General features: G+C 41.7%; 1 protein-coding gene across 1 annotated transcript in view; it reads left to right on the top strand.

The window, feature by feature from the left end:
* The window catches only part of CD109 (CD109 molecule), a 121805-nt gene that overhangs the window by 22820 nt on the left and 79049 nt on the right, over window positions 1-19936 (top strand). The window contains exons 4-5 of the mRNA XM_070418229.1: window positions 4745-4975; window positions 13089-13214. Of these exons, the coding sequence (XP_070274330.1) occupies window positions 4745-4975; window positions 13089-13214 (357 nt within the window). The remainder of the gene's footprint in view (window positions 1-4744; window positions 4976-13088; window positions 13215-19936) is intronic.

Below are 19936 nucleotides of genomic sequence, written 5' to 3'. Positions count from 1 at the left end.
ATGGTGCTGGTACCCTGGAGGTGAAATCAGATGTCACAGTGCTGTAACCTTTGATACAGAAGTGCAAAGGAGTTGTTATTTTGTCGAGAGAGTCATAGAATCTGATTAATAAATGTTGTTTGTGAACGAATCCTACTTCTGAGAGTTTTGATAGAGACTATCATCATTATTACTGTGTTTTGTCTTGGAGCTTCACACTAATGTGCAGTAAAGCACAGCATCCAATAGGAGGTACGCTTTGGTGTACTTTTCTGAGACTAGATGACTAATGACTTTGACCCTGACACATTACATACTTGTGTAGGCTCAGCATTACTTGATGAGCTGGGTTCCCCCATTACCTCCTGAAACCACATTCATTTTGGAGGGCTCCTTGAGGATTTAGTGCTCCCCAACAGTCTTATAAAAGTTACTTATATCCCATAGCTATAAAGTTTCTTAGCTATTTATGCTTGTGTTTTTCTTATGAAGAAATATACTTATTTTCTATTATTAAATAAAATGGAGGGGAGGGGGAGGATATAGCAGGCAAAAGTCTTAGTGACAATAAAACATTAGATTGTGTTAATGAAACCTAAAACATTAAATGCTGGCCACCAGAGCCTGTGTATGTCACACTGTTGAAAGAGCATTCCAGTGAGAAGACTGAAATAAATTTTGTGTAATAGAATTGTCCTATAGCAGAAAGGGGTGGGATTTAAGTTCAGGAATCACAGCTTAAAGCACAATAACTTTCCGGTTTCCTCAAAGAAGTCTGCAATTGCATGGACCGGAAGTGCAGAAAGGCTGAGAAGAGAAGGCATTTAGACAGGATAAGGGCACTTGGACTTGTTCCAATAATGCTAGTATAAATTGCACTCATTCGAGCTCTCATTAACTGGAATTTGGCTACTATTATTCTTTTAAGTCTTAACTATATGAAATACTAAGCCTGACATCCTACATGTGTCTTTAATATAATGCTATTTCTATTGTATGCAGCTATAGCAATATTTATTGAAAGCTTTATTAGAAATTATATTTAGGATTTATCCCTTTTTAGTAAACCTATTTTAAAGACTTAGTCATAAAATGTCCGGGAAAATTTGATAATTAGGCAAAAATAGAAGGTTCTGCATTTTTATGAGTTTTCAATTAAAATAGACCCAACTTTCAAAGTGTACTTGCATTCTGATGTTTGTAAATATATTATTTTAAATTAAGGCCTTCATGAATTTTTTGCTGTAAAATATTCATATATTTATATTCATATATTCCTATACATATTTGGATGCATTAAAACAAATGTGTTTTTAACATCTGGTTACGTATTGTTTTTACTTTTGATACACTCCAGTTAGCCTTTAATAAGGAGTAAGTAAAAAGTTAGTGTTTAATACAAAGATTATTTTTTGTACAAAATATGCTAGAAAAAATTTCTTTATTATCTTATTCTCTTTGTCAGTAAAGTTGAGTTAAATCACATGAGGGAATGATTTTTAAAATTAGAAATGTTTTTAAAGTTTATGTTAGGTAAAATTACTAATACATTTTTGATAGAGACTATCATCTTTAAAAAATTTTCTCACTGTATCCGGAAAATTATTTGAAATTTCCATTGCTCTTAGTAACTGCTATTACTAATGAACTAAAGTAGGAGAAACACTATCATGTCTCATTTCCATAGACAATTGATCTTTCAGAGAAGGTGAGATGGCTTTAGACAGCCCAGATTAGAATAAGAAATCCATTTATTGTTCATCAAAGACCTTTTTTAGTGTGCCTCCCTTTTGTACCCTGGGCAGAGAGCTATCTTTTACTTAGAGGGTATATTTACATACACACAAAACAGACCTCGCATAACTGAGAATCAACCATGCCCAGCTCAGGTGCTGATTGCTATTTGGTTGGTCAAAGCCCCTGGACACTGTATACTCCAGGCTCTTGTCCTGCAGCCAGACAGTGCCCAGTTGTGGGAACTGCATCTCTCTCCAGCCCTGTGCCCTCAACTCAACACGAAGGAGTCCAAAATCTCTGTGGGTAAATGATTGGCTTTTGGGTAAGAGATATGGAGCAACCTCTTGTGAAAGATCCTCTTTATTACCAATTCTGGGAACCCTTTTTAGTAGCTGTGGCCCTAAGAAGGCAGAAGGCATTTGATCAGCAGAGATTCAGGAGCCTTTATTACCTCTGGGGTTCTCTCCACAGTGGGAAGCAGATGACACCCGTTCCAGATCTGGTGCAGAGAGAAACTTTCATAAAAAGTGTTTAGAACCCAGCATATCTTCTTCAGTCTCCTTCTCAGGATGTCCCTCTACTGTTAACAGTGAAGGGCCAAGTTCTGTGCCTACATTCAGGATCTGTTGTGCCATCCGGAGCCCACGGGCCACCCCAAGCTGCGTGACGATGCTCAGGTCCACAGAGACACCCTAGGAAGGTCTACTGATGCGCCAAGTGCGTGTTGTCTTCTCTGACTTTCCAGCACTGGGATCCGCGCCTAGGCTTGGAGGATCCCAAACAACCTAAATTTTACATATGGGGCAGCGGGGTTTCTAACAGGGGAGAGTTGAGAAAGAAAATTAGGGCAACTGGAAGGAGCAGAAAGACAGTCAGTACCATCCCCTCCTGAGGCCGTGTCAGCTCCCTGAAGGAGGGTGGAGGAGGGAACAGAGTAAATGGTTTTGGACACATTCGTGTTTATCCGAATTCTCTAATTCTTTGACCTCCTGTGGCTAATAGGCCTTTTTAGCTTCAGGCCGCCGCATCATTAATTTGACAGAAGTCTTTAATCTACTTTCTGTTCTGGAGCCTCTGTGCCACTAAAAATGATCAAACTAGTCCAAATTATAAAGAGAAATCTCATCAAGTATCTAATTTTTAATACTTCCAAATCTTTTCCATATATAAGCATATGATATAATGGTTCCTGGCATGTGCATTTTCCTGAGTATAGTATTAAGGAATCTGTTTAAAAAAATCTGAGGACTGAAATGTCACTTGAGAAAACAGAATATAAGAATGCAGGTTTCAGGCTAGACTCTCAGCCCCACCAGGGCACACATCTTTGGTTCATCATGATGTATCCCGAGCACTTAGAACATCCTGGAGCTAGAAGGTGCTCATTAAATACTGATTTATTGAAGAAAAGCAGAAAAGTCAACTCTAGAAGTCATTTGAAGGCGATATTACTGATTCTTTTTCCTAATATTTTATTATGAAATATTTAAATGTACAAAAAAACTTGAATTTCATATACCCACCAGTTAGAATCTGCCATTCACATTTTATTACATTTGCTTCATCACATATTTCTCCATCTACCTCTCTCTCCATCCATTTATTTATCTTATTTTTTAAATGCATTTCCAAGTATTTTCTCCTTAATATTTCCTGCTGACCATTTTATTGGTGGTTTGATACATTTCCTTCATATTCTTACCCATATTCCTAGCTTTATGGCAGCTGCTGTTACTGGAAAATCCCTCTGAGCTTTCTGTGGGTAAAACTGATTTGCAAAAAGGAGTCAGAATGTAGTTTTAGAACTTCAGGTTTTTTAATCTGAAAAGGAAAAGTCAGGTGTCCTAATGATCTGTGTTGTGTAATCTATTATCCCAAAACTTTGGCGTAATACAACAACACACTCTTACTGCTTCTCACAGTTTCTGTGGGTTAGGAATCTGGGAACCACATAGTAGGGCAGTCCTGATTTGGGCTCTCACGAAGATGCAGTCAGTATGTCACCCAGAGCTGCCGTCATCTGATGGCTTCACTAGGGCTGGCTCTTCTGCACAGCTGGCAGGTTGGGGGTGGGTGTTGGGGGGAGGCCTCAGTTCCATCACATGTGGGCGTGTTGAGTGTCCTCAGCATCTGGTGTCTGCCTCCTGCCAGAGCGAGGCATCAAAAAAAGAGAGAACCAGGCAGAAACCATCATTTTCATGATGCAGACTCATTCTGTTCCTGAGAAGCAAGCCACTAAATCTGGGGAACTCGGCTCTATCTTTCCAAGGGAGGGGGGAGATCAGAGAATTTTTGGACATATTTTAAAACCATTACATGAAAGGCTCTGAAGAGCAGCATAGTTCCTCTTGGGTTGGAATCTCAGCTACTGACCTGGAACGACTTCCTCCTCTCCTCCAGGCCTCAGTTTCCTTGTGTGGGAAATGGTATTAGTGAGAGCACCCGCCCGAAGGGCTGCTGTGAGGTTAAAGGACACAGCATGTGCAAACCATTCTGGTCTGTTCATGCTGGAAGGGGAGGCTTCTGTTACTAGAAATAGTAAAAGGACTATGACACATACTGCAGAAGGTGTAGGAAGAGAATGTGTACAACGGAGCTTGAGAGAGGATAGCAAAACCCGAATCTTGCGCAAATGTGCCTTCAGGTGGGGGATGGCATGGGAAGGAATGTTGAGGGATATTAGATTTTCTGCCCCACAGTGACTGTCAGTGAGGGAAAATTTACACTTGGAATAGGAAATGACAAGGTGACTGGCAGCTGAGAGTGAGCTGTGGGATGTAGCTCACATTCCAGGAACCCTGTGATTTAATTGGAGAGCAAAGTACAGGATGTTAAAAAAAGGAAAGCAAATTGTTTAACTTAGGTGCCTAGGAGGAAATGTTCCAATGTGGCAATTACTTTTTCTGGTAAACCTTGCAGTTACTTTCGATAATACTATGTATTTGCGTTTTTTATCCTACTTATAATTAAAAACGTTTTTGATGTAAACTAATGAGACCTTGATATGTCTGATCTCTTTTCCCCCTAGTTACCTCTGAACAGTGCATATGGGATTTATGAGCTCCATGTAACTGGACGTGCACAGGATGAACTTTTATTCTCTAATAGCACACGCTTATCATTTGACGCCAAGAGAATGACGGTCTTCACGCAAACAGACAAAACCCTGTACAAGCCAAAGCAAGAAGTGAAGTTTCGTGTTGTTACACTCCGCTCAGATTTTAAACCTTCCAAAGCCCCTGTAAACATTCTAATTAAGGTAAGTGCCAGACAGAAATGAAGGGAGGAGTTCAAGCCATCTTACTGAAGCTCTCTTGTAAGTTTCGTACACGTTATCTTAGAATTCCCCATGGACAAGCTTCCCTCCCAACATGGGGTACTCTCTCTAGGAGGGGAGCTGGGGTTCCAGTCCTGGCTTCTTCATGCATTTATTCATTTGTTAACCATTTATTGAATTTCTGTCCCAGGTGCTGGGATAGGGCAGTGAACATAACAGATTAGGTTCCTGTTCACATTGAGCTTATATTTCAGTGGGAAGACAGACAATAGAAAAACACATACACACATACACATATAGATAGGTAGATATGTATATATTTGTGTGTGTGTGTGTGTGTGTGTGTGTGAGAGAGAGAGAGAGAGAGAGAGCGAGCGCAAGAGGGAAAAAGAAAGATTGCTATTTCCTATTGGGTTGTAAGGGAAATACTATTTGAGCAGAGGCCTAAAGGAAATAAAAGAGTGAGCTCATGCAAACATAGGGAACAGCACATGCATAGGCCCTGAGGTGGGAGCTTGTTAGGAGCTTTGGGGGAACCACACGCTGACAGTGTGCTGGAGCCCAGGGAATGAGGGAACTCGTTTTAGGAGATATAGGTAAGTGGGTTGGAGGAGGGGTCTTACGGGGTCTTGTTGGAGGAGGGGTCTTACAGGGTCTTGTCCATTTATATGCACTTTGCATTTTATTATGGGTGAAATGAGAATTCACTGGAGAATTCTGAGGAGAGGCATAATGTGATATGACGTAAATCTGAAAAGGATCCGCTCTAAGAATAGCTCTGGTTGTGGGACCTTGAGGGAATTAATTAAGCTCTCTGACCCTCAGTTTCCTTATCTGTAAAATGTATAATAATATCTCAGAAGCTTTTTGTGAGATAATTCAAGTAAAGGCTTTAGAACTGTGCCTGGCATATAGTACATGCTCACTAAACGTCAGCTGTTATTATTGTGGGAGCCTCCTTTGGCAGGGAGTCACTGGGCCTCTGCTGCTTGAACACTTCGATCATCTGGAGGCAGCGTGGTTAGCAGACTGAGTGCTTTCCTGTGAGAACCAAGTTGAAGACAGTTGAGACCCAGCTGGACGTGGTTTCTACATTTAAGCCGAGGAGAATGCTAGACATTAAATCGTAACATGGAAATAAGGCAACCAATTTCTAGTCCCAGTTTGTCTGGGATTCTCTTGATTTTAAAACTGAAAGTCCCTGGTCCCAGCAATCTGTTCAGTCCGGGACATTGGTTACTCTCAATGTTCTGATGAATAACAGAATGGGAGGTAAAGTCAGGCTTTTAGTTCAGTGTCTTCCTATATTTAGTTTATTTGTTATTAATTGAACACACAAAAATCAAACAAATAGACGTGTACACAAGACTTGGAGCCACGGTGTGTTTGTAGTAAATACCATGTTGGTTGGCATGGTGCTCAATGCATACTTACTGGATTAAACTAGGATTACTTCAGAGCTGGCGGCTCTGTGTATTTCTGCCCCTGCTGTGTATTTGAGTGTCTATAAAGTAGGTTGTCATAGTGAATAGCATTTCTAAATTCACGTGACTCTCTGAGCAGGGCTTTATGGATTCCATTCATACCATCCTTTATCATTTATCCACATATACTGAGAACTTACTCTATGCCAGAAACCATGGGTAGAAGTAAATGCCTGCTTGTCTTTGGCTGCTTACATCCAATTTGCCTTCTTCTACCTTAAAGTCAGCATTGAATAAAGTGCCATTAACCTTTGAGCCATTAACCAGAGCTAACCCTGCTCATTCTGGACAGCTGCTTGGCGCATTTTTATAATTTTGCCTCTCTATTCTGCTCTAGCACCTGCCTTTGAAACCTTTGATTTGCAGATTCTTTCTGCTCTTATCTCTAATTTTGAACTTCGCCTGCCACATTCAGCTTTTCCAGAAGCAGTTAGAGAGACCTTCCTCTTGCTGCCTCTGGTCCTGAGGGATCCTACTGGCTTGGCTCATGTGTGGCCCTCTTGGTCCCCGGGGAGTGGAGTTTAGACTAAAATTCCACCTGGAATGCAAAGTATTTGGGAACAGTGAAGGGGAGGTGGCTATACTCTGCTCTCTGCCTCCAGGCAGTGAGGCTGAGACAGGAGCTCAAGTCTACTGCCTCCTTCCTTGTAACTGGCAGAGGCCAGGTCATAGCATTGATGCGGATGCCCACACCCTGTACTCCTCCATCTGAAAACAGTCATTTGGGCTGGGCTTCAACAGACAGTGATGCTTTCTACATCGTTCAGTGAGGAATAGTTGAGTTGGTTTCTTGAAAAAATTTCCCAGAAAAAAGTGGGACTTAATTTAACAAGAGCCCCTGACTTGGACAGTTGTATTCCCCTTACACAGCACCACCTGCAGGCTAAATAGAGAAGTGCATCTGATGGCTACCGGCTGACTTTTTTTTTTTTTTTTTTAATTAATCATTATTGTTGAGATTACTACAGAGTTCCCTCTTTTTTCCCCCTACAGCTCCCCTTCACCAGATTCCCATCCCACCCCAGGGCATCACCACTCTATTGTCTGTGTCCATAGGTAATGCATACATGCATATAAGATCTTCGTCTAATCTCTTCTCACACCTCCCACCTCCCCTTCCAGTCTGTTCCATTTCCATGCCCCTGATTCTATTCTATTCACCAGTATATTCTGTTAATCATATTTTTTTATTCACTTGATTTTTAGATTCAATTGTTGATAGATATGTACTTGTTGCCATTTTGTTGTTCATATATTTTTTTTTACCTTTACTTTTTCTTCTTTCTCTTCCTAAAGAATACCCTTTTTCTTCTTCCACTTCCTAAAGAATACCCTTCAGCATTTCATATAATACTGGTTTGGTGGTAATGAACTTTTTTAGCTTTTTCTTGTCTGTGAAACTGTTTATCTGACCTTCAATTCTAAATGATAGCTTTGCTGAGTAATCTTGGTTGTAGGTTCTTGCTATTCATCACTTTGAATGTTTCTTGCTAGTCCCTTCTGCCTACATAGTTTCTTTCTTTTTTTTAAAATATATTTTATTGATTCCTTACAGAGAGAAAGGGAGAGAGATAGTTAGAAACATCGATGAGAGAGAAACACCGATCAGCTGCCTCCTGCACATCTCCCACTGGGGATGTGCCCGCAACCCAGGTACATGCCCTTGACCGGAATCGAACCTGGGACCTTTCAGTCCACAGGCTGACGCTCTATCCACTGAGCCAAACCGGTTTCGGCCTGCCTACATAGTTTCTGTTGAGAAATCAGCTGACAGTCGTATGGGCACTCCCTTGCAGGTAACTAACTGCTTTTCTCTTGCTGCTTTTAAGATTCTCTCTCTGTCTTTTGCTCTTGGCATTTTAATTATGATGTGTCTTGGTGTGGTCCTCTTTTGGGTTCCTCTTGTTTGGGGTTCTCTGTGCTTCCTGGACTTTTAAGTCTATTTCTCTCATCGGGTAGGGCAAGTTTTCTGTCATTATTTCTTCAAATAGGTTTTTAATATCTTGCTCTCTCTCTTCTTCTGGCACCCCCATAATTTGGATGTTGGTATGCTTGAAGTTGTTCCAGAGGATCCTTGCACTATCTTCATATTTTTGGATTCTTTTTTCTTTTTGCTCTTCTGGTTGGGTGTTTTTTCTTCTTTGTATTTCAAATCTTTGACTTGATTCTTGGGATCCTCTAGTCTGCTGTTGGATCTTTGTATATTATTCTTTATTTCAGTCAGTGTATGCTTAATTTCTAATTGGTCCTTTTTCAAATCCTTGAGGGTCTCACTAAATTTCTCGGAGGTTTCGAGAAGATTCTTGAGTAACCTTATAACCATGGTTTTGAACTCTATATCCAGTAGTTTGCTCTCCTTCATTTGTGACATGTTTCTTTGTCTCCGCATTTTGGCTGCTTCCCTGTATTGATAGAGTGGCTTTGTGTGCTAGGTGTCCTATAGGGCCCAGTGGCTCAGCCTCCCTAATTACCTGAGGTGGTCACTCTTGGTGCATCCCTTTGTGGGCTGTGTGCACAGTCTTGTTGTAGTTGAGCCTTGAATGTTGTTGGTGTTACTGGGAGGAATTGACCTCAAGGCCAATTGGCTGAGAGGACCAGCTGCGACTACAGTGGGAGAGCTGCTGTGCAGGAGACACCCTTATGGAGCAGGACTTGCTTCAGTGGGGCTTTGGTGCTCACTGAGTCTGCCCCTTGAGAGTGTTGCTTATGGATGTGTAGAATTGTAATCTGGTATGGTCTCACATTGACCACTGGGTACACTGGCTCTTGGGTCTCCAGGGAGGTGCAAAGTCAGCCACTGCCTAGGGCCACCCAACAAGAGCTACAGAGAGATCTGCAGATTCGTCCTCTTTGTATTTGGTTTGAAAGTGCCCAGACAAGACCCAGCTGTGAAGCAAGGCAGGCTGGTGCTGGTGCCGGGTCTTGGGCCTTTTATTGATAGTTTTGGGGCTCCTTGACCCAGCTGCATCTTGTTTGACAGATTTTTAGCCTGAGAAAGGACAGGCCATTCATATGCAAAAGCCATTGCCCACAGCTTGGTTGGGGTTGTAAATTGGGTGGGGTGGGGTCTCAGGGAATCACCAGGGTAAACAGAAATGACTGCCAGTCAGCCCTGCAGTAGGGTGGTCCCAGCATGGGAACATGACTTCTGCGAGCACCTCTGTCTGGAAGAAAGCCACCCCCGAGTTCCTGCCCCGATGCCAGACAGTCTGGTTTCTCCTCAAATGTGTCTGGGTCCCCCAGAGCCTTGACCGACACTGGAACTCAGAGGAAGCTGGAGCTTGTAACTTCAGTTTGTGGTGCTGGCCTTTTAAGAGGAGCAGCTGGGTCTCCAGCAGCCTGTGTGTCACTCAGCCCCAATCTGCACTGGTTTTTACAGCCCGTAGCTCTTACTGCCTGTAGTGACTTCTTTTTCTCAGCTCTGGGATCCTGGGCTGGGCATCTGGTGTGGGGCTGAGACCCGTTGCTCCTCCTGGCACACCTGGTGATCTTCCTCCTGATTAAAAAAGTGGCACACCTGGGTGCCCGACCAGCCCATTCTGCACCTTCTACCAGTCTCAGTGTGCTTTCTTCTTTACTTCTCTAGTTGTAGTACTTCTTTCTACTCAGCCAGCTTTCCAGTGGTTCTGGATGATGGTTGTTCTGTATTTTAGTTGTAATTTTGATGTGGTTGTGGGAGGCAGCTAGTACAGGCATTTGCTTACACCACCATCTTGGTTCTCTCTCCCGGCTGACTTTTTGTGGCCCATCTTGCTCAGCCAAGAATCACTGACCATAGGATGTAGCTATATTGCATGTCACAGAATAGTCAGTGTTGTTGTTTTTTTAAATCACTGGGTTTATTCATTTTTTTCTGATCCAGTAACAGATCTTTTCAGGAACGAAAGGGGTTTTAGAGGCCTTTTAGCAGCGGGAAAAGCATGTCCAATTCTGCCCTAATTTTGCCCTCTTCCAGCCAATCTGGCCTAATCCTATTGCAGTAAGTGCCTTGGACACTGTGGTGGAAGCTGGCACAGCTGGCTTCTACCTTGACCTCCGTTCTTGAAGGAGTTGTTCCTCCTGGCACAGGTGAATGACCTGGCACAGGTGAATGTGGGAAGAGGTGTTGGCATGGGGACACATCCTCACTGTGCTGTGACATTCTGGCCTGGAGCAGCAGTGGTTAAACCAGAACCTCATTCCTGGCCAGGTGAGGGCACCTTGTTTAAGCGATTTGACTTCTCTAATTCCACATGCTGGACAGTCAGTGTGTGCATATTCCAGGACTCCCCGGAGTGGCAGAAATACTCCCTGCGGATACATATTTCAGCCAGGGAGTGCACTGCTCAAGATAGCCTGGCACAGGCAGCTGGCACTGTGCTGTGGGAGCAGCTGACGGAGAGCCAGAGCCATCCAGACGTTACTTAAAGGGCACGAGGGGCGGCGTTTCCAGCTTCTCCTCATGCAGCTGTTCTAGTGGTGACATGGGGCACTGGCTGTGTGGGTCCCAGCAGGAAGTGACCCCTTGCAAATGGTGGGTTCTGCTGTGATGCCACCATGCATGGCCTGTTGAAATCCCGATGTGCTGTGCAAAGACTACTGGTGTTTCTGCATTCTCTATGTCTTCCTGTTGGTGACAGGGGTAGGTCCAACACAGGCTTGAGAAACCAGAGGGATTATCTCATTCACTCCCAACCTTCCAGATCCTCCATGTGCAAAGTCATCAAAGACTTCAGTTCGGACTTCCTTGCTTCGTAGGGCCATGAAACCACCTGGGAGAAATGTGCAGCCTCACCAAACTGACACATCAGCAGAGAACGTACACTCCTTTCCCTACGCTTTTAAGAGCACTGGGAGTTATCGTTATTGCTTGTTTATCTTTGTCAGTCTGACAGAAGAAAAATGGTATCGCATTGTTTTCAGTTGCATTTTTTAGAATTATTAGACAGCACATATTTATTAGCTATTTGTGTTTCTTCCTTTGTTTTTGAGCCTTTAACTCCGTGGTCCTCCCATGCATCATGCTGGGGCAGGCAGAGGAGAGCCAGCTGCTGGGTCACAATGCCCGCCCCACGAGTTGGGCAAGGACGGTGACCTGCTTACTCTTGACGGGCTTTTGGTCTTTGGTTTTAACAATTAGTTTCTGGCTACTCAGTTCTCAGCATTGTGCTTGCTCCTGACTTTCACCTTCTCCCTCACTTGGGGAGAGAGATTTCTTCTGGCTTCTAATATCTCGACCAACCCAGTGCCTCAAATCAAAGGACAGGGAATAAGAATTAGGGAAAATGTTTGATCCCTGCTCTCAGGAGTTCACAGTCTAGTCCGGAACAAACAAAACACCAACGCCCCCCCGCCCCCCTCCAGATGACTATTGAAAACTTTAAAGAGAAATATGTATTCAAGAGAGAGAAACTCCAGGTTTCCTAGGGGCTTTCCAGGAGGTGGTCATTTCTGCCTGTTGGAGGCAAGACGTGAGCTTATTTCACTTGTTGGACAAGGAAGGGAGGGCATCCCATGCAGCAATTGTAGAGACCTAGATGCATGAGCTTTTGGGGTAAAATGCAAACAAATCTGTAGGCTTGGAGGAAGATGAGTCTAGAAATGGAAAGGGGGTCAGTTTACTAAGCCTCGTATACGCTGCAAAGCAGAGTAGAACTCATTCTGTAGGTAAACAAAAGCTATAGTTACCTAGTCGTCTAAGAGAATGATAGCCACTGTTTATTCACTGCTGATTGTATGCCAGGAATTGTGCCGACTATTTCTGCCACTTAGCCTCAGTCTCAGATTTGTGTTTTGGGATAACACAGTTAGTAGTGGGGAAGATGTAATGGAAGAGAGAGATTATTTGCAATAGTTAGAAAATGAGAACCTGGCGGCTGTATGGGGGATGAAAAGCAGACAAGTTAGGGAGACAGTAAAGAGACAGAGATGACAGGGCTGGGAATGTCAGAGGAATCAGGGAGGACTGCTGTTTTGGCTAGATGAATGGTGTGAGAGGGGATTGTTGTCTGGGAGAGTATAGGAATAAAGCAAGTGTTTTTCATATATCCCCTTGGTTATTCTATTATTGAATTAAAAGACAATGGGCTTGAATCATGAATTCCACCATGTAATAGTGCTGTAATATTGGACCATGCTAATCGCTTATAGTTGAGTACTTACCTAACATCTCTAGGCATCAGTTTTCTCAACTATATTTTTAGATAATCCTACCCCAAAGGAGAATTTTAGTGACTGAATGGTGTATGAATGGTAATGATCAAGCAGAGTGTCTGACACATAGTGGGAGTTTAATACATGGAGCCTGTTATCTGTACAGTGGAATCTTTTTAAACAACAACAACACAGGTTTGCTGATGTACATGTTGTAGTGTTTCATGTAGAAGACACGTGATGCCTGGAATTAAAAGGGTGAGAAGAATCAAGATATTCTCAGAAGAATATAAGCAAAGAAGAAACTTTGATTTGTCTTATTTAGTGGTATAGAGCTGACATCTTTTTCAAAAATGATATCTGTGACATATTTTGGAACAAACAATACATCAATGCTGATGGGATTGTTCATAAGTAGATAGTGTATGTATGTACACAGGCAGCTTTTATATAGTTAACATGTATGGTTTTCATTGTAGGACCCCAAGTCAAATTTGATCCAACAGTGGTTGTCAGAAAAAAGTGACTTTGGAGTCATTTCCAAAACTTTTCAATTATCTTCCCATCCAATACTTGGTGAATGGTCCATTCAAGTTCAAGTGAATGTGAGTATAAATATATTATTAGGGGGAGCATTAAACTGATTTAAATAGGTCAGGTGGGGCAATATATCCAAAGTCATTTACTTAATGAACAGAAAAACATTAATCTAAACATCCAGACAATTTAAGTGGTTTGTTTTAAATTTACTATATTTTTAAATGGGTTAACTTAATTATAATGTATGAGTTTTAATCATTGTTGTCTTTTTCTATAATGTTTCAAGGTTAAAACATTTCACCTTTTAGTATAAAACTGATTAAATGATGTTTATTTTACTTATTTATTGCATATATTGAGTATTTTAAACCTAAGTAATGAGTACATAGGTATTATTTAGCAAATTTTATGTCTCAGAATGATGACTCCTATTTTTTTTTTTGTTTTAAAACACAGTGACTTTATTTTTAATTTTATTATTTTATTTTACTTTACTTTTTAAAAAATATAGCTATTTTCTTTTTTAAAAAAATATATTTTTATTGATGTCAGGAAGGGAGAGGGAAAGAGAGATAGAAACATCAATGATGAGAGAGAATTATTGATTGGCTGCCTCCTGCACGCCCCCCACTGGGGATCGAGCCCGCAACCTGGGCATATGCCCTGACCAGGAATCAACCGGCAACCTCTTGGTTCCTGGGTCGACGCTCAACTGCTGAGCTACACCTGGCTGGGCTTTATTATTATTTTAAATCTTTTTTGTTGAAGGTATTACATATGGCCCCTTTCCCCCCCATTGACCACCTCCAGCCCGCCCCCCGCCACCACCCCCTGCCCCAGACCTTTTCCACCCTAGCCTCTGTGTCCATGGATTATGCATATATGCATACAAGGCCTTTGGTTGATTATTTCCCACCCACCTACCCTCCCCCGCCTTCCCTCCGAGATTCTGCACTCTGTTCCACGCTTCCATAAAACACAATGACTTTAAACAGCCACATCAATCTTCTGTTCCCCGGTCCTTCTTTCCCCGCAACTCTTCCACCTGCTTCCTTTATTTGCCGCTAACTCCTGTAGCTCTGGGATCTAACCAGGCAGGGGCATTAGAATACCATCTGTGATTCAGGTGTTCTGTGCATCACAATGTGATGTTTGAAGATCCATTGAATGTTTCCTCATTTTTTTCCCTTTGGAATTTATTAACATAAATTTGTGAATAAGACCTTCTGTTGGAACAGGGCTTCTCACTATTGACATTTGGGATACAAATTCTTTGTTGCTGGTGCTGTCCTGTGCATTGGAGGACATTTAACAGTATCTCTGGCCTCTAACCACCAGATGCCAGTGGTGGGCTCCCTTCTCTCCAAGTTGTGACAATCAAAAATGTCTCCAGACTCCACCAATGTGTCCTGGGGGAGAATGCCCTCCCCTCCTCCATTGAGAACCACTGTATTAGAAGGAATAAGCATTCATTAGCATTAGACCTGAGGTAAGATAAAAGTACCAAGTACTTAATACATAAAAAAGTAAACAGTTTTTTCTTTTGGTTAACATTTTCTGGAACCACATCCTAAAAACAGAACTTGTCACCTTAGTTAGCACCTGTTTTTGAGCATCTGCATAAAGATGAAGAGCACGCTGGGCTTGTGGGGAGGTTGTACCAGGAAAGGGAGGCAGATGGGAAGTGAGAATGTGCAGAGGCATGTACAAGCAGTTATGGACACCTGGAGCAGGGGCGCTGGGCCCTGGGGGAGTAGACAACTGAGCTTGTAGAGAAGGAGGGAAGAGCAGACATTGGTGAGACTTAGGAGAGAGGAGTTATGCAGAGGCAGAGAGCCTCATGTGTCTGGGATTTGGGAGAGGGTTGGAGTGTATGGAGAATGATGGGGTTCGAGGATTAGGAAGCACATTGTGAGTTTAAGGAGTTAGGTTTTATTCTCAGTTCCCACTTTTTGATTTCACTATAAAGTCTTTTGGAATTCGTTTTTGTTTGTTCATCCACCATCCATCCATCCATCCATCCATCCATCCATCCATCCAATATGTGTTGAGGGCTTATAGTGCTGTGATGAATACAAGAAAGCTAAACATGTGATCTCTGTTTTCAAAGACCATTCCTATGGTGAGAATAATAGGATGAAAGTTATATGACACCGTGGTGACAGAGAAACAGAAGGCAGTAGAATGGTAAGGTGCTGAGTTAGCGAGGTCCATCCTGTGCCTCCAAGGATGAAGTCTCATTGAGACCACCTTGAGATAAAGAGGATTTATTGGAAGGATGAGCCCCAGTGTTTTTGGGACCAGGATTCCCTGTCTCTTATGGTCTGCTCCATTTTCTTCAAACACTTCTGACAACCCTTAAGGTGTTCTCTGGTCCAAATCTTTCACGGTCACATTGGCTCAGCCAAATACCCACTGTCCTTAAAGCCTTACAAGCAAGCATCTTCATGGGTAGATGGGCTTCCCTGGGTCAGGTGTCCATCACTGGTCCATTCGGAAAGCACCCAGCACAATGACCAGGCAGGGAAGTCTCAGGTAAGTGGTGGCCTCTGAGAGATTCATTTGTTCAGTGAATGGTGAACAGAATAAGTACCAGAGGAGAGGAGAGGATAAAATAGTAGAGAAAGACTTCTAGAAGATATGAGATTGTAGGTGGGAAGATTTATAGGATTTCTGGTTTGTGGACTTGACCTATCATATGGCTTAGGTAGGCGGGGGGAAAAAAAAGAAAATTTAGGTACTAAAACAATTAAAAACATTCACAAAATTTTGCCTTTGCCCACCTCTTTAGCCTTCCTCTTCAGTTAAGTGCTACCTTTATCCTTGAACTCCATGCGTTAGACACATATCCCTTAAGTTTGTTAGACTTACCAGTCTCTCTTATCTCAGAGCCTTTCTGCGCTGTTCCCTGGAACACTGTTTTTCACGCAACTTGATTTTGCCCTCCAGTCATCGTAAAACGAATGAACCTCTCTAGACATTTCCATAGCACTTTGTGCTTGTCTTGGTTCATTCAGGTCACTTTGAATTGATGGTACATTACAGATTATAGTCTTTGGGGGCTTGTTTATCCCTGTACCCCTGGGACCTAGTGCTTTGAACATAGAAGTCAATATTTATTAAATGAATATACGAAAGCTTTAGAGTAGTCATATATCTTGAACTAAATATAATTCTCTCTTTTCCACATTCTATAATCATCCTTACTCTTTTGAAGACAGCATGTAGATCAAGTACTCATTATTGGTGATATAATATCCCCCCATCCCCTCCAACTTTTGAGGTATAATTGAAAAGTAAGACTGTAGGATATTTAAAATGTACAATGTGATTTGTATACATTGTGAAAGGATTTCTCTGCCAGGTTTAATATTAGTGCATACAACTAAGAAAAAATAAGCCCTTTATTAAAAAAGAAAAAAAAAGTCTTCACGAGCCACCAGGGGTCAGTATAATCAAAGAAATGTTATGCGAAGCAAAACCCAACTTAGCCTTTGTCTCTGGTTTTTATCTTCTCTTGGTTTCTGCACAGCATTAAAGCACTGTATATTGCTTATTATTGAACTTCTTTTCTTTTAGCCATTAATAATGGTGGAACTATTTTTATTATTTAAGCAGTACAACACTATAGCCTCTCTTTTTTTGTTTTCCTAAGGCAGTGACAATTCTTAGTATTAATCTCAGGGAGGGGAAAATACTTACTTTCAGGTGAGTGTTTTGAAATCACATTTTGTTTCCGGAAAAAATATGGAATGATCCTACTATTACTACTGAAGGACAATTTATTAAAAAATACAGGACTTGTCAGAGCTTTGATTTGTAGTGATTATGCAGATAATCAGAGTGGCATTCTTAGGTTGGCATTTCTACAATGTAACATTTACACAGTAAGGATGAATGAGTCATTTCATTTACTGATAACCTTTCTAGATTACTTAAATTGCTTTTGACCTTCAAGTATTCCTTTTCACCGTTAGGATTTGTAATGATGAATAATTATTTCAGCTAGTAAAATTTTCAGGCTTTTATTCTTTTTAAAAAAATTTCCTTTATTATGTAGTCTCTGATGGTAGAGCATAGTAAGTTCTTTACATATTATATCTTCATAGACATGTATTTTTTAAAGATGCTAGTTTAATTAAATTGCAGAGCAACTCTTTATATTATTTTTAAGCCCTCTTAAAATTAGTAAAATTTAATGAGAACACTGACTTTTGGGGTGCTACTTATGCATATACTTAATTTGCATACCTGCATTGAATGTGAATAGTTCTTCGCTGCTTTGGGGATTGTACTTGTTCTTCTACCTCTCCCAGCTCTTTCTTTACAACATTTTTTAAAATTGATTTCAGAGAGAGGAAGGGAGAGGGATAGATAGACACATCAATCTATCTTTTTTTGGGGGGTATCTATTTCTTGACTGGTATCCTTGGTTCTTCCAAATAGTTGCAAATGTTTGTCCCCCCAGATTTTAAAATTATGGTAAAATACACATAAGCTTTATTCTCTTAACTATTTTTAAGCGTACAGTTCAGTGATATTAAATACATTCGCATTCTTGTGCAACCATCACCACCATCCATCTCCAGAACTCTTTTCGTCTTGCAAAACTGAAACTCTGTACCCATTAAACAATAACTGCCCATTTCTCCTGCCCCCAGCCTCTGGCAACTACCATTTGACTTTCTGTTGCTATGATTTTGACTAGTCTAAGTACCTAATATAGTGGAATCAAACAGTATTTGCCTCTTTGTGATCGACTCATTTCACTTTGCATAAAATCATCAAGGTTCATTCATATTGTAGCGTATGTCAGAATTTCCTTCCTTTTTAAGATTGAATAATATTCCCTTATAGGTATGTACCAGATTTAGTTGCAAATATTCTTGCATCTCTGATTTTAAAAAGTGTATTCCAGATTATTAGAAGGCAATTTTAGAGGTTCTTTAAAAGACAGGCTAATGTTGTTGGCAGCAGGGAGGGATCTGGCCACACCAGCCCTCTGTTTGTTTTCTGGACCCCATTTTGACGAGTACTGAGTATGTGCCCACAGCCAGGCATCTTAGTTTCTCTCTATTCCGCTGAGAGGCAGTGCTGGGTAGTGGAAAAGGTACAGATCTGGGGGCAGGTCCAGATTTATTCATTGGACTCCCTAGCTACTCTTAAGGTGAAACTCCAAGCTACTTTACCTCTCCAGATGAGTAGCTCCATGAAGCCCCCTGACACTCGACTTACTCAATCAGTTCTTGGGGGATAATCTGAATTTTTATAACAGCTTCTCTGGTGAGTCAGGCACATAGCCAGCTTGGGAACCACTGAACTCTAAAGATAATCTTGTGGTCTCAGCTAGCTGTAATGGACTACAGTTTCCCAGTCCTTATCTCCCCCTGGAGCCAGTGCTGGGGATGGGGGGCAAGAAATAGAAGGTAGAAAACTCCATAGCTCCTAGGCTTGAGAGCTCTCTTTGGAGCCTGAATTACCCAGGGTGGGTGTCACGTTGTGATGTAATTCAGAAGCGGTCTCATTTGGGTGGTTCCTTTGTGTATGACAGTCATGTCCACTTGAGTTAGCTGTGGAAAGGTTGGGCTGGGGTGCCAGCCGTCAAGACTTTTTTTGGCCTTTCAGAATGCTCCTTATCGTTCCGGCCTTGCTGCCCGGCTGCTGCCTGGGTCAGGTTGCTTCTGCTGTCAGGCTTGTCTGGAGCCAGTTGTCCTTTGCAGAAGAGCACATCTTTGTTTGGACAGTACTTGTCCTTGAAGCACTCGACACGTAGCATCTGGTCAGCCCTCCTGGCTCGCGATGACAGCCTAACAGAAAGCATGGAGCAAATTGTGACAGGTCAGAGAACAGTGGCATCCTCTCCGGAATGTGGATGTGGCCTCCAGAACACTTTTGTTAGCCTCCGCCTAAAAGACTGCTTTTCTTGGGAAATACCTCAGGTTCTTCCTTCCATGTGCAGTGAGGAAGGAGGGAGGAATTGGTTGTAGAATTTTATTTCTCAGAGTGTCAGCTGGCAGAGGTCAGTGCTTCGTTCTCTGTTCTTCCATGGGTCATGGCACACAACTCTTCTGCAGCACTTATGGATCAGCGTAATTATTTTCCTTTAAAAAAAAATTGTGGCAAGATACACATACCATGAAATTTGCCAACTAACTTTTTTTGTCTAAGCCACCATCATATTTCCCCGAGATATTTGCAATATCTCTTAATGGATCTTCCTTAAGTTACTCTTTCCCTTTGCAATTTCTCTACACAGTAGCAAAAATAATTTAAACATTAAAATTGGATCACAGTATTCCTCAGCTTAAAACTCTCCAAAAGCCCGCCCTGGCCATTATGATTCAGTTGGTTGGACATCATCCTGTGCACCAAAAGGTTGCTGGTTTGATTCCCAGTCAAGGCACATACCCAGGTTGCAGGCTTGATCCTCAGTAGGGGGCATGCAGGAGACAATCAATCGATGTTTTGCTCTCACATCGGTGTTTCTCTTTCTCTCTCCCTCTCCTTCCTCTTTCTCTAAAAATCAATAAAGAAATAAAATAAAAACAAAACCCCAAAACTCTCCAATGGCTTTCCATTGCCCTCAGGAAAAGATCCAGATGTTTTACTAGGTCCCACACCAGGTCCTGCCTCATCTGAGTCTACCTTTCCAGCCTCATCTTCAGATTTCATAATTCCCCTGAGTTTAATTCACATTAATTCATTTCATTATTATTTTATTTCTATTTATATATTTATGTGTGTGGTTATTTGACAAATATCTTCCTTTCTACTAGATCAAATGACA

The sequence above is a fragment of the Myotis yumanensis genome, unplaced genomic scaffold (assembly GCF_028538775.1).
Source record: "Myotis yumanensis isolate MYYU_CA2020_CCGP unplaced genomic scaffold, mMyoYum1.0.hap1 SCAF_6, whole genome shotgun sequence".
NCBI classification, from domain to species: Eukaryota; Metazoa; Chordata; class Mammalia; order Chiroptera; family Vespertilionidae; genus Myotis; species Myotis yumanensis.
Note: the sequence above shows the minus strand (reverse complement) of the source record. Positions and strands in the feature narration are given on the sequence as shown.